The sequence below is a fragment of the Syngnathus floridae genome, chromosome 6 (assembly GCF_059516105.1).
Source record: "Syngnathus floridae isolate MCC-2025c chromosome 6, RoL_Sflo_1.0, whole genome shotgun sequence".
Taxonomy (NCBI): Eukaryota; Metazoa; Chordata; class Actinopteri; order Syngnathiformes; family Syngnathidae; genus Syngnathus; species Syngnathus floridae.
In genome coordinates this window covers 15,424,873-15,448,725 of record NC_142418.1, presented here as the reverse complement: position 1 = coordinate 15,448,725, position 23,853 = coordinate 15,424,873, and the positions used below count along the sequence as shown (strand labels likewise).

General features: G+C 44.4%; 5 protein-coding genes across 7 annotated transcripts in view; 2 read left to right on the top strand and 3 right to left on the bottom strand.

The window, feature by feature from the left end:
* Positions 1 to 1,173, bottom strand: part of LOC148396836 (A disintegrin and metalloproteinase with thrombospondin motifs 20) — a 66,231-nt gene extending 65,058 nt beyond the window's left edge. The window contains exon 1 of the mRNA XM_088377627.1: positions 971 to 1,173. The gene's annotated coding sequence lies outside the window, so the exon portion shown is untranslated. The remainder of the gene's footprint in view (positions 1 to 970) is intronic.
* Positions 876 to 5,356, top strand: irak4 (interleukin-1 receptor-associated kinase 4). 2 transcript variants are annotated; one of them, XM_088377629.1, is made up of 12 exons: positions 876 to 1,152; positions 1,508 to 1,653; positions 1,724 to 1,903; positions 1,984 to 2,150; positions 2,224 to 2,288; positions 2,356 to 2,470; positions 2,537 to 2,646; positions 2,845 to 3,031; positions 3,153 to 3,215; positions 3,276 to 3,440; positions 3,510 to 3,575; positions 4,933 to 5,356. In XM_088377629.1, the coding sequence occupies exons 1-11, from the start codon at positions 992 to 994 to the stop codon at positions 3,564 to 3,566; spliced, it is 1,416 nt and encodes a 471-aa protein (XP_088233755.1). In that variant the 5' UTR covers positions 876 to 991; the 3' UTR covers positions 3,567 to 3,575; positions 4,933 to 5,356. The 2 variants fall into 2 exon arrangements, with proteins under 2 accessions (XP_088233755.1, XP_088233756.1); XM_088377630.1 differs by lacking the exons at positions 3,510 to 3,575; positions 4,933 to 5,356 and having other exon boundaries at positions 3,153 to 3,198; positions 3,276 to 3,436.
* twf1a (twinfilin actin-binding protein 1a) lies at positions 3,751 to 8,310 on the bottom strand. Its single transcript, XM_088377631.1, has 9 exons — positions 8,145 to 8,310; positions 7,013 to 7,093; positions 6,737 to 6,915; positions 6,289 to 6,384; positions 6,112 to 6,216; positions 5,569 to 5,694; positions 5,107 to 5,257; positions 4,909 to 5,030; positions 3,751 to 4,827 (listed from the first exon to the last, which is right to left on the bottom strand). The coding sequence occupies exons 1-9, from the start codon at positions 8,167 to 8,169 to the stop codon at positions 4,660 to 4,662; spliced, it is 1,053 nt and encodes a 350-aa protein (XP_088233757.1). The 5' UTR covers positions 8,170 to 8,310; the 3' UTR covers positions 3,751 to 4,659.
* Positions 8,311 to 8,751: 441 nt separating this feature from the next.
* On the top strand, positions 8,752 to 23,088 carry tmem117 (transmembrane protein 117). Its single transcript, XM_088378961.1, has 8 exons — positions 8,752 to 8,892; positions 10,069 to 10,387; positions 11,610 to 11,742; positions 16,494 to 16,593; positions 18,100 to 18,197; positions 19,241 to 19,400; positions 21,323 to 21,452; positions 21,523 to 23,088. The coding sequence occupies exons 2-8, from the start codon at positions 10,108 to 10,110 to the stop codon at positions 22,224 to 22,226; spliced, it is 1,605 nt and encodes a 534-aa protein (XP_088235087.1). The 5' UTR covers positions 8,752 to 8,892; positions 10,069 to 10,107; the 3' UTR covers positions 22,227 to 23,088.
* Positions 23,089 to 23,182: 94 nt separating this feature from the next.
* nell2a (neural EGFL like 2a) overlaps positions 23,183 to 23,853 on the bottom strand; it is a 46,807-nt gene continuing 46,136 nt past the window's right edge. For both annotated transcript variants that reach the window (XM_088378959.1, XM_088378960.1), the window contains one exon: positions 23,183 to 23,823. In XM_088378959.1, the coding sequence (XP_088235085.1) occupies positions 23,782 to 23,823 (42 nt within the window). In that variant the 3' untranslated portion in view covers positions 23,183 to 23,781. The remainder of the gene's footprint in view (positions 23,824 to 23,853) is intronic.

Below are 23,853 nucleotides of genomic sequence, written 5' to 3'. Positions count from 1 at the left end.
GTCATGTTGGCGGTACAAATCCAAGAATGCTATATTTTGGGAGATGGTACTGACTTGATGTCAAACCTTTGAGAATCATCGCTTTTTGCTTTCTCAGGCCGAAATCTTAGCGCACACCTTTCATGACACCCAGCTGAGTGCTGAATGAGCTCATAAAGCCAGGTTGATGGGTATTAAAGCAAAATCAGGATACACGCACCAAAAACGCACTAATGACTGTAATTAGGCTTTTTCATACAAAATAGCTTAGTTGAAGTTTATGTAGTGATGTCTTTTTTTTTTTCATGGAGGTTAATCCTCACCATCTGCACAGTGAAGAAAAAAATGACTATTAAGAGTGGGAGAATGTAGTCATTGCTAGTTCAAAGCCTCACTAATGCCTTTCAAATTAGCTTTTTTTAAGTACTGTGTCATCCATTATAATGTTAATACGAGGGACACTTTCAAAATGAGGCAATTAAATGAATGTTTCGCACATCTTGATTACATCATTTCATGTCTTTTTCATCTTTTATGCTTTTGGGCAATCAGTTCCTTCTTGTTTGCTTAGTTTCCAACTTTCCATATTGACTTGGGTGACTTCATTATATTTTATAGCGACCCTACTTGCCGCCATTTTGTATCTTTCAAAATAATCAACGTTATTTTGCATTGATGGATAACTATGAAGTGTGGTCCTAATCACAACCGCTAGGTGTCTCTGTAACGCAGTTACAAAATGTGAAAAAACTAAAAACTCCAAACTTTTACAAAAACACCTATAACACAATTCATTATCCTCATCTATTCTAACACCAGGTGTACTAACAAATTTGAGTAAAATTACATTTTATCTTATTTCCGCAAAACATGACGGAGGAGGAGGCACCTCACTTGTTTGAGGAAGTTGCTCAATATCGGAAAAACACACACATACAGTCCGCCACACTTATCAAACATGTCGTCGTAGAGAAGCGTAATAAATACTCACGAGCTCGTGTTTTGTGACACAATGAACGACTCGGTGACTCGCTCGACTTATGTTCGTAAACTTCCCTACAGTGTACTTCGTCAAGTGGCCGACTTTTTAGACTCTCTGGACTTGTGGAAGAACGTCATCTTTTCTATCCGGAAGTCGAACGGGCAGTTGAGGTACACTCAGCATCATGTCAGGTACGCTTTCTTATCTATCTATTTTCTACATACAAATCTATGTATCTATGCGTTATGTCAGGTACGCTTTCTTATCTATCTATGTATCTATGTAAAAATCTATGTATGTCTGTCATTCCATCCATCCGTCTGTCTCTCCATCAATCTCCATTCTATCCCCATTTAGTTTTGTTTCTAAAAAATAAAAATGCATATACTGAAACAAAATTAAAATGAAACGAAAAAAATTGATTTATACATATCAGGTATAAAAATAAATAACATTTATAAATATTTTTTTTATAAATATATATATATTTTTTTAGATATACAGGCAATTGAATCCCATTGCAAATTTTAATGTGTGTGCTTGTAGGCGTTTTGAAGGACTTGTTGCTCAGGGCAGGAGCCCCACAGTGGAGCTGCTGCGTGAGTGGGGCATGTTCAACGCCACAGTGGGAGAATTGGTGGACATTCTCAAGAGTCACAAGTTACTGGCGGCCGCCAGTGTGCTGTTACCTGGTACGATCCACGTTCCAAATGTCAATAAACAAGCCATATTGATCCATATGTGCTACGTCTCCCACTCCAGAAGAGATGCTCTCCGCGGAGCCACCACCATCTGCTTCTCCTGCAGCAGAACCCAGCAGCACACGTTCAACTTTGCCGACCTGTAGGATAGCTCCGACAGAGAGGACAACGTTGGAGCCAGTAGCTGATGAACGACATACGCCCATCAAGCCGAAGAATGATGAACCAGACCACACAAGAGGTGGAAAACAATTTCATTTGTGCCTAATGCTAACATAAAGAGATTTCTTATGAGTACATTATTATCCATTTGCTTTCAAGTGACAAGTTTTACAAGTTTCTCATACAACGAGCTGAAGGAAATGACCCAGAACTTTGACGAGCGTCCCACGTCCGACGGCGGCTGCCGACTCGGAGAAGGAGGCTTCGGGACGGTTTTTAAAGGTTTCTTGCGGGACAAACCTGTGGCTGTGAAAAAACTCAACCTGGTGTGTAAAAAAAACCAAATTTTGCACCCAAATCACACACGTGATGTCACATGAGGAATGAAATTCCGTGCAGATAGAGGACATCTCGCCCGAAGAGCTGCAAATTCAGTTCAATCAAGAAGTTCAAACGCTGATGGTGTAAGTTTTGAAACGACTGTCTGGCCGTAGAAAAAACATCCATACTGAAGTCTATTTTTTTTGACAGGTTGAAACATGACAATCTGGTGGACATGGTGGGCTTCTCCAATGACGGAGAATACCCGTGTTTGGTGTATGTCTACATGGCGAACGGATCTCTGCTGGACAGACTGGCTTGCTTTGTGAGCACCATTTTAAAATTGTTGCTCTTGTTCTTGGCAACTTTGACCATTTTTTCTTTTTAATAGGAAGAAACTCCGCCGTTGTCCTGGCGACAGAGGTGCTTCATAGCTAAGGGCACAGCAAATGGTTTGGAGTATTTGCATAGCAACCATCATGTCCACAGAGATGTGAAAAGGTATCAGAAATGTTGACGAGTGACCTTGCTAGCTAGTTTCAGTCATTTCGCTTCCAGCCGTGTCCTAATTGAGCACGGCTGAACTATCTCCTTTCGCCAGCGTGAGCATGTCAAACCAAAAATGCCAAAACCTTTAAAATATGAGTCACCGATTCCACCAGAGCATATGCAAATTTGTGTTCTCGTCCTTTTCCGCAGTGCAAATATCCTATTAGATGACAATTTGATGGCCAAAATTTCAGACTTTGGTCTGACGAGAGCTTCGGCCAAGCATACCGCAACGACCATGATAACGGAAAGGATCGTCGGAACCTGCGCTTACATGGCACCCGAGGCACTGAGGGGTGAGATCACGCCCAAATCGGATGTCTTCAGCTTTGGAGTGGTAAGCTCTCTCAAAGTTTGACAAACTAGGAGTCCCTCAGGGTTCTGTTCTGGGGCCCCTATGTTCTCATTGTAGATTACCTTGCAAAACAAATAATAATCCTGCTCCTTGGTGTCCACAGGTATTATTAGAAATACTGTCCGGACTCTCCCCGGTAGACCAAAACCGTGAGCCGCAGCTTTTGGTAATACTCCAAATTCCATATTGTCAGATTTTCTCAAATAACACCGCCTCATTGCGGCAGATGGAGATGCGGCACGACATTGACGATGAAGACGAGGAGCTCACTCTGGAAGCCTTTGTGGACAAGCGCATGAGCGACTGGGTTATGAGCCAGGTAGAGAGTGTCTACTCTTTGGCCGGCAACTGTCTGCACGAGAGGAAGAACAGGCGGCCGCTCATCACACAGGTACATTAAGCGTTTCTCAATAATCTCGATAAAATAATACCCAACCAAAAATGCCGTTTGTGCTGACAGGTGCTGTCCGAGCTCAATGAAGTGGTCAAAATCATTTCACTGGAGTCTTACGCATAGGACGAAAAGGTGAATATGAACATTCTGAATTTGAATCCACACAGAACAGTAAAGTATTTTTAAATGATTACGAATAATCTGATTACTTATTGACGAATCACGGCACACGTATTTGTCACATGACGCGCAAGCATTAGAAAAACAAGGCTGCGAAACACACGTTGCAATAAATCTATAGGAAATGTGCAATTTAAATATTTTAATCATTTTTAAAAAGAAAGACATCTGTAGGAAAACAAATAAGACCACATATGAGTTTTCGTCTCTATTTCTAGTGACACTACGTTTTGAACATGAGGTGAGCTTGGTAGTTTATCTAATGTTAAGTCATCAGTAGACGAGTGGCTAACTGTGGCAACATTTTGATCAACACAAATATTCCCTTTCCTATTCTGTAGCAAGCCCCTCCCCTAACTCTTTCTGGGATTCTGATCGCGTGGAACATGACTGATGGATGACATTTTAGTGGAAGCCCCTCAGCGACATGGTCACCAGAACACACACGCATACACACGGCTACAATATGTACAATTACAGCACTTGCATAGAAAAATAAGATTCTCAGCAGACGTCGATTTTTTTTTTTTTCTCTCCAGGTAAACTCGTGATATCAAAACAAATTTGTAATATAAAATGCACTGTTAAAATCAGGAGACACCATTTGGATCATTACATCATCTCTGCTTTCGGAGCACCTTGAGGTTGTGCACAGTTAGATACCAAGTGATGGATTTGAAGGAATGCAAGGTGCAAGGAATTTTTTGTTTTTAAGATAAAATGGAGGGAGGGGGGGTGTGTTGTTATTTTGGCTAAAGTTCACATTAGTCACACTAAGATCGGGCAAAAAGGGGCTCAACTTTGACTCATTGGGAATGTAATTACACGGACTAATCGGCTTCCATTTGGCAAGCTACAAATGGAAACTGCTGAAATGTGCCGTTTGCTTCGTTGTCCTCTGCGTGCATAGCTGGCTCGTTGATGGGAACGTGAGATCGTCGGCAGATTTTTTTTCTTTTCTTTTTTCCGTGTTATATACGATCGCCCCGATCTCAGGAATGTTCCACTATGGAACGTGTAGGCGCCGAGGTCGAGTTTAATCGTCCTCTTGGCCGTCGCCGGGGGGTCGGGTGATGCGGCGGCCGCCCCGTTTCCCCTGAGGACCTTTGGGTTTGGCGAAGGCCTGCTTGTGCGCGTGCTGCTTGGGATGCACCTCGTCGTACATGAACTCACCCGTCAGCTCGTCGCCGTTGTCGATTTCCAACTAAGGAAAAACGACCATGAAATTCATTGTAATGACATTTTTTTTTTTTTAGATATGTTGATGATGTAACAAACGTTTCACCTTTTTCTCAATCTCAATCTTCAGTTTGTTTTCCACCATGTCAACCAGAGGATTTCGGCAGCTGGAGTAGAGCATCCTCTCTCTGATGCTACATTTGTACCCCGGCATTGAATAAATAAAGACTGCAAAAGGAGAGAGAAGGATGAAGAGCGCGCCACAGCACAGGCGGAGGCAAAAAACGCTCGCCTGTCGACTCACCCGTGGACTCTAAGCAGTCGCCCTCGTGGGAATGCTTGTAGAGGAAGAAGTGGTAGCGCGCCGCATCTTTGGGGATCCTCGACGGCAGGCTCCTCAGGTCTGTTGGCTCGGTGCTGCACAAGCAGATCAGCTCCTTTTCGGCGTCGACTTCCTGGCGGGCCAAGGTGACGCGGTTGGCTTTTGTATGGTAAACATGCTAACGGCTAACCTCTTCAACGCAACCAAATAAATTGAATATTTACAAAATGTATATCAGAAAGCTTCAGCACAATTAGCTTTTTGTACTGAACACTCGGATCATGTGACACAATGACAAACAATCCTCACAAAGGCCTTTTGGGCCCAAAAAAAAAAAAGCCATTGTAACCAGCTACGCACAATGCCTCCAAAGAAGACGTGACAAAAGGCGACCGGTCGGATCGTGCGATGTAATGTCACGTTGCGGCTTCTCCTATCACTCACCAGTTGCACGTAGTTGATTTCCTTGTCTCTGAAGCGCTCCAGTGCCGAGACGGCAGCACGGTCCATGGGGAAGGCCACGCCTTGGAGAGTCTGGTGCTTACTGTCCACGCTAATGTCCGTCTGAACCTGAACGCACCACAGACGTTTAAAGGAAATGAAGATGCGCAGCATTTATAAATATTAGAAAAGTCTACTCCATATCAACACGTTCACTGCCAGCCCAGTTAAACTGGTTCTTTAACATCTAATGGCAGTGAATGAGTTAATGTTACGTTCCCTTTCGTGAGTGGTGCAAAGACACCGCTCGCGTCTGCTAACATTTCCATATATGGTCAAAGACAAAGTCCTCGTGTATTGGATGTCATTTGATTGGGAAATATCCAGAGACCAATTGTTTATGCCCTCACCGGGGACGGGTGAGGTTTTGCTATGGGTGTGACCTGCCCAGAAGTCTCTCTCTTTCTCGTGCTGCCATTCTAATGAGTCAGTATCTTTGCACCGCTGACCTTGTGTGCAGAGCATGCTTCCGTTCTACGTGTGTACCTCGTGTAGCCTAATCTGTCTCAGCTCTTCCTCGGCAGCGGTGAGGGGCAGCGGAGCCGCCTGCGAGGTCAAATATTTCCTGTAGCCATTGAGGTTTATGTCGTCCTGCGGGACAAAAGGATTGGTTATTGAGAGAGAGCGCAAGAAGATTTTGACCGAATGTGGATGGTGACCAACTTTTGTCGTGGCAAAAAGCTCATCCTTGATGTGGCCGCCACCAAATTCTTTCTTCAGTGTGGCTCGGGTAGCAGCAAAAAGCATTTTGCTTCTCACCTGATGAAAAAAATACAAACGAGTGGTTATTGTTGGGGCACGTTTGTATCTCAAGATCTCAAATGTGTTAACCAAAATGTCATTTTTGGGGGCATCTTTCTTGAAAAACGCTTGCTTTGTGGGTTTTTTTTTCCCTTCAGCTTTAAGAAAACGCGTCAAAACTACTCAGTCATGTTTTGAAATGAGTTCACACGTTCCGGACAAGCCTGAGCCTGCACTTTCAGCGCCAAGAATGCTGAACTCCGTCTCGTTCTGCAGCCGATAATGCCGAACCAAAAACACTTTCCCGGGAGGCATGGAAAGAGAACCACACCCGTCCAGATGTTAAAAAAAAAATTAATAGCAGCCTTACAGTAGAGCGCTCCGGACTCCAGGCGATGAAGATCCACTCGTAACCCTGGTTGTTGCTGGAGTCCAGTCGGTAAAGAATGTAACAGGGGACGCTGTCCTCCAGCAGGGGGAGCACTAGTGCATCGTACTCCTGGTCCCACTTCTTGGATGCCTCCTTGGCATCAGCCAACGTCAGCTGCTCTGGAGATGCACACGAGTCAGAACGCCACAGTTTTGGTCACGCGTGTCAACGACTTCCTGGTCACTAGATGGTTATTGGAATTCGGAAGGCGCTTACCATCCTCAATTACGATCTTCAACACTCGATACTGCTCTCCGCTCTTGGCGCTGGCAAATATTTGCTTCACATCATTGCCAGCTGGGAAAGACAATTCAAAATCAAAAATTTGACTTTTTAATTGGCTCTCTGTCTTGTAAACATTTGTTCCAAAATAAATACTTGTGTTATTCTGGGCAGCCAGACTCTATCCAATGAGTGAGTGCCATTTCCTCTTCGAAGTAACATGTTCCTCTCATATCATGGGACCCTTCAGTGTTGACATCCCATTTGAAACAGGTTGAAAATCAAATCATACCACGTGACTGAGGGTTGCACTTGCTCCACTTTGCAAAGTGATATATATCAACATGTGTCACTTTAATCTCAATGCCTTGGCCTGTTGACAACAAAGCTATTATTCTGTTCTATGAAGGGCAACAAGTGACTACACAAGTTAATTGTAACTTCTGCCATCTAGTGGAAGAACATTTAATTGTTCCGCCTGTCACTATAGGATGCCACATAGACAAGTAAACAAAAACACATTATTTGATCATAACATAATTAGGGGAACAGTGAAGCGAAATGATCAAATCCAGTTACTTTAATCAAAAAAGAAGGTCAAATAGAGGTTTCACACGATGGAAAACAGTCTTTCAATCGTTTTATTGACATGCCCTCCGATACAAATCAATCAAAGGGGCGAACAGAAAAACAAACATACTCGCGACTTGTCAGTATTTCAATCGTATCATACACGTGATGCATTTACGAGACAAATCGATCCCATTCATGAGTAAGCACTTGCTGGTGGAACAGGCCAGTCAAACACTGGTTGGGTTGAATAAAGGCGTCACCCGTTCATTCTGATGCATAACCTGTCATTACACGATTTCCCGCTAGGATTAAAACCACAAAGAGACATTTCATCGTGGCAAACACATTAAACTATCACGATTTAAGTGACTACTGACTCGATTTAAATTCCCTGGAAAAAGTGTAAACCTCTCATCACACATCAGGCTAAGCTCAAGCTAGCTGCGATTAGCGAACTTGACCGCTTTGGTTGGTTCTGCACTTCCTTTACTTTGAAATACAGGATCGGATTGGCACAGCAAAGAGGGTCCAGTCAAACACGACGGGATTGTACCTTGAATGCCCGTCTGGTGTGACATTGTGTTCGTCTCTCGTCCGCGGAAAGGCTCGAGCAGCTGAGATCAGTCAAAACCAGGGAAGCGAAGAAGTAGGAAGCGAACGGCAGCCATAAGACCCGCCCCGGTAGCGACGTCAGCATTTTATTCATATTGGACCAAAAAAAGTTCAATTTACCACTGACACGATTAAGAAATCTATATAAATATATATATCTATATAAATAATATAGATTGCACGTCGTTATAAATATTGACATATGCAGAGAACTGGCAGTGATTTAAAAAAAAAAGAGCGAGAGAGAGAGAGAGAGAGAGAGAGAGAGAGAGAGAGAGAGAGAGAGAGAGAGAGAGAGAGAGAGAGAGAGAGAGAGAGAGAGAGAGAGAGAAAATACAAGATACAGTACAACTACTAATAGAACAATCTAAACTTTAAAACTGAGAAAGACAGATACGATCCACATGAATAAATAAGAAAAGAATATGATAAAGACGCCATAAGACGTCACAAGCCATTTTCAAGTTCAAGAGGAAACTAAAAGGATGACGTATATGTACGGTCATTATTGTTTGCCATGACGTCATTACATCACTATTATAACCACTGACTGAAAGTTGATGGGAAAAAAATAAGAAGTAACTGCGAGGGCAATGAGTAGCAATTCTGTCATTACACAGTTCTAAATTAACTTTATCTTCAGAAGTTGAATCAAATTCACAAGAATAGACGTGTCATGAACATCTAAAGTAAGTACATACTTTGCTGAAAAACAACACATTTAGGCCAGCTCGAGCCACTTTTACTTTATGGACATAATGAGCATCCAATAAATGTTCACGCTGTTCATATTTATTTCCGCGCAGGTTTATGTTTAAACCCCCAAATCATAACGTACATAATGGATTGCTTCTTGTATTTTATCATTGTAGACTCAAAGCGGAGGTTTTACACAGATTTGAGATCAGAATGTGCGGATGTACCCAATGAAGTGGTTTGGCAGATCGAATGCGCAAATACGTTTTATTTTGACAGTGCTTGGCGGAAGTGGTATTGTCGTACCCTAAACCTTGACGTCAGCTGTTCGCAAAGTGCATGCAGGTTACTTTGCGTTTCACTGATGCTATGTGTGATTACGGTCAGCGTGCTATCCGAAGCAGGACATCTGCATCTTGCGCTGGCATCGGTACTGGTCCTCTTTGGACGCACTGGTGCGATGGTGCTGCCGTAAGGTAGCCACAAGGGGTCTCGCAATAAATGGATAATCTCGACATATTCCGGCCGCATCACCTCGTCTGGAGGTCACCGTAGGGGTCTTGATGTGGCTGCCGGGGCGAGCGAGAAGCGGCGTCGGGAAGGTGCGTTGGACGGCCGAGCTTTACATAAAATGGTGTGCGCCCATGATGCGCACAGGTAGGAAAGACCCCCCCACACCGCCACCTCTGCCAGCCTTTAATGCAAAATTGCAATGGGTTCTTATTAAGTCCCATCCATGAGCAGCAACTTGTTGGATGTCTTAAATGCAAACATCCCAAAATCACCTGGCTTCATTCAGCAATAACATTATCCCGCCATGTTTATTGCAGTGTATCATGGTCCTACAGCTGCTCTCAAGTTCCCAGCCTAGAGTTATTTTTGGAAATCAGGGTACTGGCGCGAGAGGTCCAATCCAGCGCTGTCTGAGGGGTGGGGGTGTTCGTTCAAATACAAACAGAGCGGTGCTGTTTTACTTTCTGAGGGCATCATCCAACCTCACAAACCACCGCTAAGATTCTTCCATGTATGTGATCCGTATCCGAAATGATGCCGCTGAATTTCACATAATCCCGAGTCCAAACCTCAGCATCGTTCCTCACGATCTAATCTGGTGCCGAGCGATGTTTCCCTGGTTAATCTGACTGTGAGATGCTCTCTTTGCCTCCCAGGTGTGGCGTGGGTGGCGGCGGGGGGTGTGGCTCAGCAGGATGGAGCCAGCCAGTCGCTTACGATATTACTTCAGGCACCCGTGGTCCCGCATCGTGGTGGCCTACATGGTCATCTTCTTCAACTTCCTCATCTTCGCCGAGGACCCCGTGTCGCACAGTCAGAAGGAGGCGCGCATCGCCGTGGTGGGCAACTGCTTCTCCTTCCTTTTCAGCAAGTACCCCGGAGCCGGGTGGAGCGTCCTCAAAGTGGTGTGCTGGATGCTGGCCATATTCACCGGCCTCCTGGCTGGAAAGTTTTTTTTTCACCAGCAGCTCTTTGGTAAGTCATGCACACTGGAATGTGAGTCAAACATACACGACTGTACAGAAGCTTTGTTGATTCAATGACTTTTTTCACAGCAGTTGACATAGTATTAAAAAAAAGGCCCACAATAGCCAACACGTGAGAACTCTCACACAGGAAGGCCAGAACTGAGATTTAAATCCAGAATCAGAACTATGAGGCTGACATTTTAACCACTAGTTATCATTAACATTATTGTTGTTGTCCTGTAGACCTTTTTTAAATCACTTACGTTGATTGGTGTGATGATTCTTCGCTTTCACCGCTAGATGGCGACACTGCTCTGTCATTGTATCATGTGGCCACAAGCGGTGTGCCTCGAAATGATTTTCACGTGAATGCCTTCCTGCTGTGACTGAAATGAAAAACTCTTAACGACATAGGACGTAATTTCCACTTTGTTTTTGTGTAGCCAGTTCATCCATATGCACGGTACCCTGCTGGACTGAGCCTGCATCTCGGACAGTAAACATGAATCATTCCTTATCGGGGGCACAGTGACTCAAAGTGCACTGATGGGCTTACTGCTTTAACCCCCCCCCCCCTTTTTTTTTTTTTTTTTTTTAAAGTCACATCTGCAGATATATATTGTGCATGTAGCTCCAAAAGCAGGCCTCATTGGCACTGGAGGCAATTAAATTCAGCCATGCAAGTGAATTCAATTATGCAACCGCGATGAGCCTTGAAATACCACAGAGCAAGACGTATGGTCTGGAATCTACGCTGGTCAATCCTAGTTATCTGGAATTGATGTTGAACATAGATGTTAGAGGGCAGGGCCTGCAGAGCCTAGTCTTTATATGAAATAATATCCACAGCAAAGATGGCTGCCTGTGACGTCAATACAAAAGGGAGAACCTCAAAGTGAATCCGTACAAAATATATCAAGTCATTAGATTCCGAGGCAAACACACCACAGGTCACAAGATGATCGTCCAGCACAAGCGGTAGCAGGCGAAGTGCGAGTCGAATGTTTTCCCCGTCGGGATTGCTGATGATGAAAGACAATCACTCTCGGGTTATGGAAGCGACACCTCAAAGTGGTCCTTCATCTTCATTGAAATCCCAAAGGGCACGTGTCCAAGAGAGCGGCACGTTATCGATCCGAGGAGATCATTCATTGAGTTTAATCTCTTTGACGCTTGACAAGATGCTCCGACCGCCGCTGACGGTTCCCGCGTGTCCTTGTCACCTTCAGGTCGATACCTGCGCCTCAAAGCCTTCCGCGAGGACCATGGCTCCTGGATGACTATGTTCTTCACAACCATCCTCTCCATCTTCATCTTCTCACACATCTACAACCTCTTCCTGCTGATGGCCGGGAGCATGGAGTAAGCCACTTACCCCCCTCCCCTCATCCTTACATCCATTTGTCCGTGCCGAAACAAAAAGCAGGTGGATGCTGACAGATTATTTTCAGCTCCACATTTTCATCTGAGATCTTTCCCAGGTGAGGCCTCAGCACCTTCGCATCAAGCTCCTGACAGAAATCCATTTCTGCATTTGTGAGGTGTCTGTCAACTAAGGGGGGGGAACTTGCGTTTCAAGCCAACTGAGCGCGTCGGGTCTGTCTTGATGTTTGTTTCCGCGATTTAAAAAAAAAAAAAAAACCTCACAGTCCTGGTTCCAGCGCAGCAACCAAAATAGCCTATCAATCTGGCCAATTCGATTCCAACACCCCCATCCATCCGTTGCTCCTTATGGAAGGCTGCGAAGCTTTATAAATACCAACAGGGGGCGCTCTGGTAGCGGCTGTGTTTGTTTTCTTTCTTGAGCGTCCGGACGTTGCCAAAAACTGTTAGTGTTCTCATTTCTGTTCTCCTGCGACATGTAAGAGCCGAGTTCACGCCTTGCCGGGATGAGCGCTGGCCTCCTGGTGGCAGGAATGCCTGCGGAGCGACTTTTTTTTAAAAGAAATAAATAAATATGACAGAGACAGAGCAAGAAAGATGAGTAGGACTGCCTCATGAATGCAGTGAAAGTCAAGTCTTTTGATCTCCATCCCAACCTTATTTGCATCACCCCCACCTCAACCACTCCCCTCAGCCTGCAGCATGCTTGCCACCGCACAAAGAAAAAGTTCAACGTGCCTTTGTGGCTCTTGGCGGCTCCCACTGCGAGAACGGGTGTTCCTGCGCATATAGACGCCATGAACAAGCTGCAGTCAAATCTTTTGAAAGGATGTTGTGGGCTTTTTTTTTTTTTTTGGGCAGGAGATCACTGTCAGCCAGGATGTGCGCTTTAGGGGATCGCACACATACACACTCGCACATGCAGGCAGGCCACATAATGGTCACGTCTCACACCTCCCTCAAGGTAACTGTGGGAACATGAATGTGTGACCTCAAGCTGCAAGCCACCTGTGCCCTTTGTCATTGAATTTTGGCTCAGAGGGTCCCTTCAGTTTATTCGAATATTTATCCCTCCATGTCAAATATGGCAAAAGGTCATTGTGCACAAAATCCATCCATTTTTCTCCAAGATGGTTGCTATTCCACTTTTCTTCCAAACAGCTCATAGGTTCTCTTATATCTGCTTCTAAATGGCACCCCAAGGACTAACTCATCAACATTCGAACGTTTAGCGTATATTTACTCCGACGCTACGTCGAGTCAGAAGAATAAAGCAAAACAGGAGATCTCCGGGCTGCGCGCGGCACGTCATCCGTTAGCCAACATCATTAACAGCCACCTCTGGGTCAACAGCTATCAACCTGTTACCTGCCGTGTGTCATTTCAAACTCCGCCCGTGGTGGCTCCCTGGGAGCTATAATCCACGTGACGTCTATTTGCATTTTAATGTAACTGTCAGAATGAGAGGTAGAAGGGGAGGGAGGGGAGGGAGGGTATTTGTATGTGAAAGCAGGCCAGTAACCATCCCAGGAGCTTGATGGTGCTCGCCAACATTCGGTTAAATCGTGCAATCCCATTTCTCCGTTTTACAGTGCCATTAGCAGCCAAAATCAGCTTCTAATTAGACTGTGTTATTTAATTAAGTCGACGCACTCATTAATCATGAGTAATATAGAAGGTGGTGGGGCTCAGCTGTGTGATCGTGGTTGGGAAAGAAGGTAGCAGCTGTTGTGTGGAATCACTTCGACGTCTTTTAAGTAGCCAATGTTGTCATTCACAAAGCTGACTTCATTCCGATTCGGTGTCGCCTTCCAATCACCCTGTGATTGATTGACGGGCCAGTCAAATGTGGATTTGGTTTTCCTCTTACAGCCTCTGTCATGAGCGCTGGAGAAAATAATTGAATGCATGTAGGGGGATTGTATATGTACAAAGGGGGGGGGGGGGTTGAGAAGAGCGACACCCTGAAGGGGATTAGAAGCCATCACGGTATTTACCGTTGTTAAACATGATCCGTTTTGTGCACGCGTGTTGTTCCCGATCTAAGCCGGGCTAATGCACAGACAAATGGATTCAAATGGCGGAATAAATTATGTTGAATGTCGCCTGTTGCACGCAGTCATTGCAACATTTGACGGAAACGCGTCTGCCTCGCATGCACACTCCTACACACCAACAAATCTCACCAAATGACTCATTAGATATTAAGGCGCGCTCCCACGTTGGCACCGCCGTGATTTACGAGCATCTGGGGATACCCGGCGTTATTCGAAGCAGCGAGGTGACACGTTTCTTACCTCGTTATATTTCTTCCTGCTGCTTTCTGGGACAGAGAGGGAGGGGCGGGGCGGTGGGCCACGTGTGAGCGGACCGCTCCATATGTCACTGTGGCAAACAGCAGCAGGAGCAAACAATAACCGTCATAACCTTGACGTGTCAACTGGGAATGGTTTCACTTTTTTTTTTTTTTCCCCCAGGAGTGGAGCTTTGGGTTTTGGCTTTATTGACAATTTTACATTCCACAGAAACTACTCAGTGTTGTGTGCCATAAATATGATATTAGTCGGTATGCTCGAAGCGCTCGAATGCATTTCAATGCCGAGTCGTCCAAGGTCGCGAACGTTCGCAAGGAGTCGAGTCGTTTACAGAAGCGGCGGCGGCACGAGGTCACTCGCGTGGTCACGGTCGCGGGCTAGCTGAAAACACTTGCCCTCAAACGACACATGATGTGAAAAAGGATCGTAAAACGGGAATAGAAATCAAGAGTGCTGGATGACTCATCGGAGGGAAAGCTTTTAGTCTGCCATTTTACAACCTTTATTGACGGCACCTTGATTTATCTCTCAATCCTAGACGTTTCATCTTTAGCCAAAGCTCAAATTCAACTAGAACGTTTTTAAAGACGAAGGTTAATACGCAGCTTGATCGTCAAACGACGATTCTGAGTTTCTAAGCGCAGACGTGAGAAGCCTCCACAGAGCATGCTAATTGCGTCAATGTAAGACTTTAAAAAACGTCCTTGAATCTAACGACGGAACAAGCGTGGTAAACCCGATAAGATCCCACAGAGGATCCGAGCTGGCAGAACCGACTGGCGAAGCCGCGGGAACCATTTTGCGGCTGATTATTCACGACCCTCCCGTACTGTAATGTTCCACTACACTGGATTCTCTCATTAGGCTAAAAGTGACTCCAAAGGCCATTAAAGTTTCAGTCAGCATGAATAAGTCAGACTTCTGTCTCTGATCATGCAGTGCAAAGTGTCCCTAAACTCATCTTGGGAACCCGGTGAAACAAAAAAACAAAAGTTAAAAAGCGAATCTTTCAACGCTGGGGTTGCTCAATTAAATATGTGTGAAGGGCGGGAAGTTGGCGCCGGGGTAGCCTTTTTAGATTTAAAGCCCCAGCGTGCGCTTCCAGGCAGCATTTCTACGAGTATCGATTAGAATTTTGCTGCGGGTAAATGACTCCCGACGGGATCCACGGCAGTTAGGAGATGGCTGCCGAGCCACGGAATGTCTTACAGGCTTAATGTGCGACCCAATCAAGGCTGCTTTATTGCCCAGGCCGAGAGACGTTTACGCCTCTCAGGTTTGGCCCCGATCATGCAGTCACTGATGACATGTAAATAACAATGTCCAAAAAATGGGACATTTTGCATTTAGTGTAACAAATAAAAATGAAGAACATTGCTTTGCTAAAATTTATACACAGCATGCGAAATAGTAATGCAAAACTCAACACCGCTGGAACGGATTAATGCTATTTCCATTCATTTGAATGGTGGGTCATGATTTGAGTTAAAAACATGGTCACCGAACATATGAAACTAATAATTTGGTGTTTCATGAATTTATTGGGTATTCATCCAATTCTCTATTGCTTGTGTTTCTGTTCAAGTCCTCCAGCTTTTCAATCATTCATTTCCCAGTCAGTGGCTTTGTTTGTGATTACCTGGATGAAGACATGCCTTATCTGCTCACGTTGGTGAACATGATGCAGTAAGGTCATGTTCAAGTCATGTGTGCAGAAGAAAGCATAGTTATTGAGATTGGTTTAGAGAAACCAAGATGAATGGAGCTATTGACTTCAAATACAGGTCCTTGAAAGCCTCGCCAGTGCGCCATCCATTATAGTCCTGACCTGCAGGGGTTGTGGGGGGGAGGGAAGGCGCCCACCTGCTCCACTCCAGTCCGAAAACGGCCGAGAGGATCAAGGAACCCCCCGCCTCCGACTCGCCGGCATTCATCTGACCCACTTCACCTCCAGAATCCCCTCACGCCGCTCCTTGCCTTGTGTTATTACAAAAAAATGGAGCTGCGTGCTTTGAGTTTGCGACACCGGAGAGTAACAGCTTTTTCCCAAGAAAGCGTCTCAATTCATATCGCTGCGACATCACGTGGTCCCAATAATGGTTCCGAAACCGGTGTTGATTTGCAATCATTTAGACACCAGGCAAATTGGCCATCGTAAATGGATCATTTGCCAAACTCTGCATAGTTAAAATGGAAATTGGCGCTCCAGGATAAATTGTGTTGGCGCTGGCGTGGATTGTTTACGGCCGTCGAAGGTCGAAAGGCGGCTCGTTGCTTCCCAGGTTGACATTGATCATGATTGGCTCAGGCAGTTAGCGTGAGCGCACTTGGCCCAGGCAGCTAGCATGAGCGCACTTGGCACCACTGACTGTTTTCTCCGTCACATATTTTTTGCTCTTCTCTCACGTGTCGAAGGTCTCACATGGTGACGGACCATATGGGCATCAAGAACACCAGCTTTATGAAGATGGCTGCCGTGGGCACCTGGATGGGGGACTTTGGTACGGCGTGGATGGTGAGAGTCAACATATTTATCGTTTGATTTTTGTTTTGACTCCACAAAATGATTGATGCTTACACGTCATGACGTGTGACCTGAACAACACTGACAGTCCTAAGAGCTTAAATGAACGCTCATGGCATTTCAGCCAATCAAAATAGTACATTATTTAGTTCATCCGCTAAACATTTTATTTTTACAAATGCCAAAAATTCATTCACTATATGCTCCCTACTTTGGAGAGGGGATAAGAAATCTGAAGATACCCAAAAGTTACGGTCCCTAGACAGTCAAAGCATATTTTTTGTGAGTGGGGCAGCGCCCCTGTGGCCCCCCTCTAGCTCTGCCAGTGCCGAGGCTCGTAATATAATTATAGTGCTAACCACAGCAAGATTTTTTCTTTGCATCAGCTACATCTGCTGATTATGGTCAATGCTTGTGCTTGACCCTAATGCAAGTAGACTAACGGCTGGAAAAAAATGTATTTATTTCCACGCAAATGCAAGCAGTCAACAGCAAACAAAGCATGACCGCAAGTATTAGATGTAAATAATATGTATCCGTTTACATTTGCGTTTGCCAATTAGTGAACCCGCACGCAGCCAACTGCTGCCGCATAACTGACATCATCATATTGTCTCTCGAGAGGTACGCGAACGCAACATTAGCTTGATTCAAGTTAAGCCGAGTCTGACCGCGCAGGGCTAATTGGCAAGATGAATTGGTTTTGTTATATGAGGCTCATTGAATCCCTTTTTGAATGAACCCAGTTAGCACAAATGACATTTTCCCGCTCATCCGATCCTCCCATTTTTCGCCTCAGCGGCTTTCAACGATTTAAAACAATTGTCCTTTATTAAGTCTTTGAGAATGGGGGTAACTCCGAGTAAATTATATGAAGCAGTAAAACATCACATTCAAAAGCACTATAAAATTTCGATTGCGTGTTTTAGCACGCACTTCATTCATAGGTCAGGTTTATCCTTTTCGGTGGCATTAGTATTCTGCGTGGACTGCGGAGAAAAAACAGGCAAGACGTCTGGCCGGAGAGGAAAGAGCATGTCAGGCCGTGGCCGTGGCAAAGCGCCCATTCCACAAATGATTCTTCTTCATTTGCGTTTTCCATTAATTCAACAAGGCACATTAAAGTTGCGTCTCCTCCACATGAGATGGCAGGAAGCAACGGATACAGCCTGCAGCAGAGTGGATACTCAACGGGCACTCTCTTCCTAAAATCTCAACACACACACAAAAAAAAGATGACTTGAAAAAGGACACAGGGAAATCATGGCAGAGATAAAAAACACAAAACAAAAACAGGCCACAAGCAGTCATAGAACATGGATGGAAAATTAGTTTAGCGCCCTCTAGTGGACTGGAGGAGCTGTTTTCATTTTTAATGATTCAAATGAACATTTCTGGCTGTCACAATAATTTAGCAGAGCAAAAACGATGCATAGCCTGAATTCTCCAAACAGCTTAGTCCACACTCGTGATCAAGTCTTGTAATTATTTCTCCAGGTGACAGATATGATGCTTCAGGATAATAACTACCCACACTGGGGGAAAGGTGCAAGAAGGTTCTGGAAGCAAGGCAACAATAGGATTGTCCTCTTCTGGTAAGATGGCTTGAGTTATTTAAAGTAGCTCCCAACATAAATGTGACTCAGTCTAGTGTGTAATATGCCCAACGTGTGTGTACGCGACAAGCAGCCAATAGTTGTGTTAATCATCCATCATTCTCGTCAGCACCTTTAAACGAGAACAAGGCGGAAATCGATGAACGGGGCAAGGTCACGTGGTAAATTCTCTCCCAGGGCTTTTTTTTGGCGTTGTTGTTCATCATGACCTTTCAATAAGTACTAAACAAATGCTACAAAGCCCTGAAGACAAACAGATTGGAGGATCACGGTCTCGGTCACGTTGTACGTTTTCCCCGATTGGAGAGGTTAAAGTGTGTCTCCATCATTTCCTCTACAATGAAACCAGGTTTTCATTTTATTAAAAAAAAAAAAGTATATATATATATATATATATTTGGTTTTTTAATATTTTTTTTATTTATTTATATACATATATTGCTCATTTCTTCAATTACTAATTATAATTAAAAATAATTATTATAATTATTAATTATTACTCATTTTGTTGTATTACAATCAAGTTATATATTTATTTATTGTTTTCTAAATTCTCAGTGAAAGTATAATTCAGGTGGATCCATTGTCGCTGGTCCAAATTTGCCTTGGAGGAGGTTCGCACGCTATGAAATGTCGTTGTAGTTTTAAAGACTGCCAATAACTTTATTGGTGGCGGGGAAGACACCAGGCACTCAATCTTCTGGCTGAATATTATTGCAACATTATGAGCGGAGGGGAAAAAAAAAAAATCTTGCTTGCCGGTTAATGTGACATTTATTGTCACGGCGCTGTTTAGAAATGCACGCGCAATTACACTTCATTTATCTTGTCTTCTGTACGTTGCTTTTCACTCCATTGGCTCCCTCTGTAGCGCCTCATTCTTCTCCTCGTTCGCCACGTAATAAACGAGCGCCTCATCTCCTTTGGATTTGGGGTGAAATGTTTGTTTCAAGCTTGGCTTCCACTCTAATTCATTGGTAAATCTCATCTCTCTGGCTCCTGGACCAAACGCGCCTCCGCAGGACCGTGCTTAACTTGCTGACGACATTGGTGGTTTCAGCCATCGCTACCGACTGGCTCTGCTGGGATTGCCTCAACCGAGGCTTCCTGCCCAGCGATGAGGTCTCCAGAGCCTTCCTGGCCTCCTTCATTTTGGTCTTCGACCTCCTCATTGTCATGCAGGTAGGCACGCTCCCCAGTGGCCAATTAAAAACAACACACACACACAAATGGGAGTTGCCGGGATGTCTCTCGGTCTTGTTCTCTGCAATTTCCCGTCCTCCCATCCCCCCTCTCCCAATTCATCAATGACTGGCTATGGTACCGAGCAGCAAGAGGAGCATTTGATCATGTTCAGCTGGTCTGGACACCAATATATTTTGATCTATTCTCCCTACATGTACTTGGTCAGTCCTACCCTCTACAATCTGAGCTGCCTTCATTTCCTCTTATGATGATCATTGGACACACACAAACACAAACCGGCGCCTCCCATAGGAACATCACTCGGGCCTGTCTCATTGTGGCTCATAAATATGCAGATGTGTTTGTCCAGGCAAAAATAACAACTTCAAGGAGCGGCTAGTGAGCGTGAATAAAAAGTATGATTGGGATTGTCGTTACTCTGTTCATTATTTGCCTTTTTCCACTTCACCGTACTTAAAACGGTTCAACCGGGCCGTTAACGATCATTTGGGATTATTATAAACACCAATATGGTATTGTTCTATTTTAGGAGACGTAGACTGGAGAGAAATACCAGACAAATGCTTATGTTAGCATAGCATGACAGTATGAAATAAAGGCGAGATAAAATTGAAATGTAGCTTGAATTGCTAAAGTATCGGTAGCTTCGTATTTGGCTGAGGTCAAGCAGGGGTCACGTTCCGTAGTAACCCATTCGCTACCATTGACGAGAATAGACGTCAAACATGACATTGTGCTTGGCAGTGAATGAGTTAAGCGCAACAGAAGGAGCAAAATAAATTTCTTATTAAACCCCGCTGCTAATTTGCATGGCCGCTAGTGTGGCGAATTTCACGCAATTATTCCAATTTTAATATCATTAATTCCTTCTTCCACTTGAGTGAATCGCAACATTTCTTCACCGCTCGCTTGCCAGTCACGGCTTGCCCTGGAGTGATTGATTATTTTAGTCTGTCACGACGCCTCCTAGTGTTCACCGAGACAACCCCGCCATGGAGGACGCTGCGGTTCAAACCCAGTTAATCCTCCCTGAGAAAACATGTACGCTGTTGTTCTCAAGCTAATTAATGGATCTGTTTGAGATTCCTGCCTTCAAGCTATGGTTTACTTTTCTACCCGTGTCTTTGTAATTACGCTGCTAAAAAAAAAAACCTCCTTTGTGTGGGTGTGTGTCTCGTAATACAAACCCAAAGTGTTTATTATCCCCATCTTTTGTCACTTTGGCTCGTTTCTTTTGTCGGAGGAGCCTAGAAATGCCACGCTCGTTAGCGCTGCTCATGGCGGCGGCCTCCGCGGCACGCACCAGACGTCAGCTGGGCCTAATTACTATCTTTGGACACTTTCACCGGGCTCGCCGTGACTTCGAGTCGTCGTCGAGACTCTCCTGAGTTCGGCCTGATTTGCACGGATTGCCTTTTGCACTGCACATCTTTATATTGGCTCGTCCTTGCGCCTGTTTTTGTCGAAAGGAACCTCGACGGTAGTGACCGAGGACTGGACTTCATTAAAAGCTTGGGAGTTGCTATTCCCTCCAGAAATATGAGCACATTGGGAATTGCAGTGTGAATTTTAATAACACACTAGGCGTCGGGGTATATGAAGTGATGCTCAGTCTATGAAATCCCAAGTATTGGACTTTTCTCAGTAATAAGTCAACTAAAGTATGTTTTGATTAATTTAAGCCCTTCATGGAATTATTATTAATTATTATTAAATAATTATAATTGCATCACTCTCAACAGAGTCATACATGACACTTTTTTTGTTGTTAAATTTCTAGGCTCAGTTGTTTAATTTCACACTTGAAGGGAAGGCGGCTACTCCAGCGAAGAAGTCCCATTTTGATAAGATGTCCTTTTTTCAGAACATACCCTTATTTATGCTCTGCGTGTACGCAGGACTGGGAGTTCCCTCACTTCATGGGCAACATGGATATCAAATTGCCAGGACTGCCAACGGCACAGTTGAATTTCAAGCTTCCTGTCTGCAAATATATCTTTAAAGAGGAATACCGCATTCACATCACAGGTACGGTGACTTTTATTCTCCACGTGATTTGCTCCGTCGTGAACAATTATGGTCTTGTGTCCCCTCTCAGGTAAGTGGTTCAACTACGGCATCATCTTCCTGGTGCTGATTTTGGACTTGAACATGTGGAAGAACCAGATCTTCTACCAGCCGTACGAATACGGTCAGTACGTGGGGCCCGGCGAGTACATCTTTAACGTGGAGAAAGCCGAAACCCTCAGGACGTTGAATCGCAGCACGTTGACGTACGAGTGGCGCGCCAACAACGTGGACCCGAGCACCAACCGCTCCTATAAAGAGCAGGACCTGTGGCTGCACAGTCGCTACATCGGGGCTAGCATGACGCTCAAGTGCCTGGCCTTCCTTCCCAGCCTGCTAACCTTCATCAGCTTCGGCGGCTTCATCTTGATGCTGGGCCGATTCTCCGACAGCGAGACCGAAAACCGAGACAATAGCTACGAGAGGATGAACCGCAAGTCGTCGTGTGGCAAACAGACGGCCGTCACCCCCGAGGAAGGTCAGGACGTCGACGAGTCCGACGGCCTGAAGCGCTCGGGAACGTCCGCGCCGCTGCTGACGGAAGCCGAGGACGCCGCGGTGCCGCCCCCCGCCAGCGACACGGTGGAAGAGGCGCATCCCAGCGCCGCCGGTGACCTCGAGGCCTCCGAGGAATCAAACATCTCTCACGAGATCGCCTTCCTCAGGTGGCTCGGCATTGAACGGGACGCCGAGGAAACGGGCGTCTCTCAAGACGTCACCCACGACCCGCTGTGACCTGCGAACCGTATCGCCTTTCTACTGATAGTTTCGTACAGCTCTCATTTGAAACCAAAATCGGATCTTTCCAAACTGCGGCCTGGTGGAGTTTTTCTCATTTCCATCACTCGGTGTCTTATAACGGAAGCCTTTTCCTTGCTCCCCACCGCTTCCAGGTCCAATCAACAGTCGTGCCTTGACAATCATCCAAATATAATGTCAGCCTTCTCCATCAAAGTGGAGACACGCTTTTGCCTCGATCCAAAGTGCCTACTTTTGGCCTTTTATTTCTTTGGAATATTCTTCCTTAAAATCTGCAACATTTATATTCACTCAACTGCTTTCTGCCATTTTTCTTTTGACCCCCCCCCCTCCCTTCAAGATAAAAGACGAATTTGCATACATTTCTGAAAAGCTCATACAGAAAAGAGTCTTAATTGAATAACAGACGTATTACTCACAGACATAAGTGCAGTAATAGGATTTGCTTTTGCATTCATCCAAATTATAATTCACTCAATGCATGATGCTGTAATATTCTAGAATGTGTGTCATTTTTAAAAGGAGGCAAACAAAAGAATAAACCAAGAAAGATTTAAGCACTTACAGGAATAATAACTGGGCTGTGGAGAGCACAAATGTGTGTGTGTGTATGCACAGGATAAAGAGGTGGCTCTATTTGCCATAATATTGTGGAAAACGCTCGGCTGTGTAATTTAAACATGAAACATCACTAAGGAGATTCGAGTAGTTAATGTGGAAACGTCTCTTCCAGTTTGTGTCATTTTTTTTCAAAGCGGACAAAAAAAGTTGTCACTGTTTGAATGAATTCAAAATAATCTGCTGAAGCAATAAATTTGTACATTTATGACATTTTTAAGATGTGGTCTTTGGTCAATAGGGTGGTGTTTATGAGAGAAAAAAAATCTGAGCAAAAGAAAATGCAAAGAAGGCACAAATGAGAGAAAAAAACATGAAAGTTAAATGTACTTTATTTCACTATGACACAATAACAAGCTGGGAAATAAAAAAAAAAGAAAAACTAACAAACATATGACTAAAAGAGAAGTGCAATAAAAGCTACAAAACAGCACAAAATACAGACAACTGGCAAAGTGGCAAAAAAAAATCGCTAAGGGGCCTCTAAGGAATCATCGTCATCATCGTCATTTTAGCACTTCAGAAATTTGCAAAAAGAAAATCTTTTGGACATCAAGCACAATCATGCCAGTTAATATTGATATTTTACAAGGTTCATGTGGATGCTCAAACAAAGTGAAGGCCTTCATCATCATCATCATCATCATGTTAGCTATCATAAACGTTTGGTAGAAAGACAAGTGTTAGTTTTTTCATTTTGATTTTTTTTTTTTCTTAATGAACGCACCAATCCTGCTGGCTTTGACAATGAAACAATAACAATAAATTTCCGCCCTAAACAAGCCTGACGAGATCAGTGAGGAGACATTCAAGTGGGGGGGGGGTTGTGATATTTTTTTCCCTTTTTTTTTCTTCCCCTTTAACTTTCTTGTATTTTACATGGAGAATGCTGTACAGGTGCCTTTGCCAGCCACTAAAGGCACATGGGGTCCACTGAGCAACAGATGTGTCCGTTCTGTTAACACAAAGACAACAAATCGCTGAT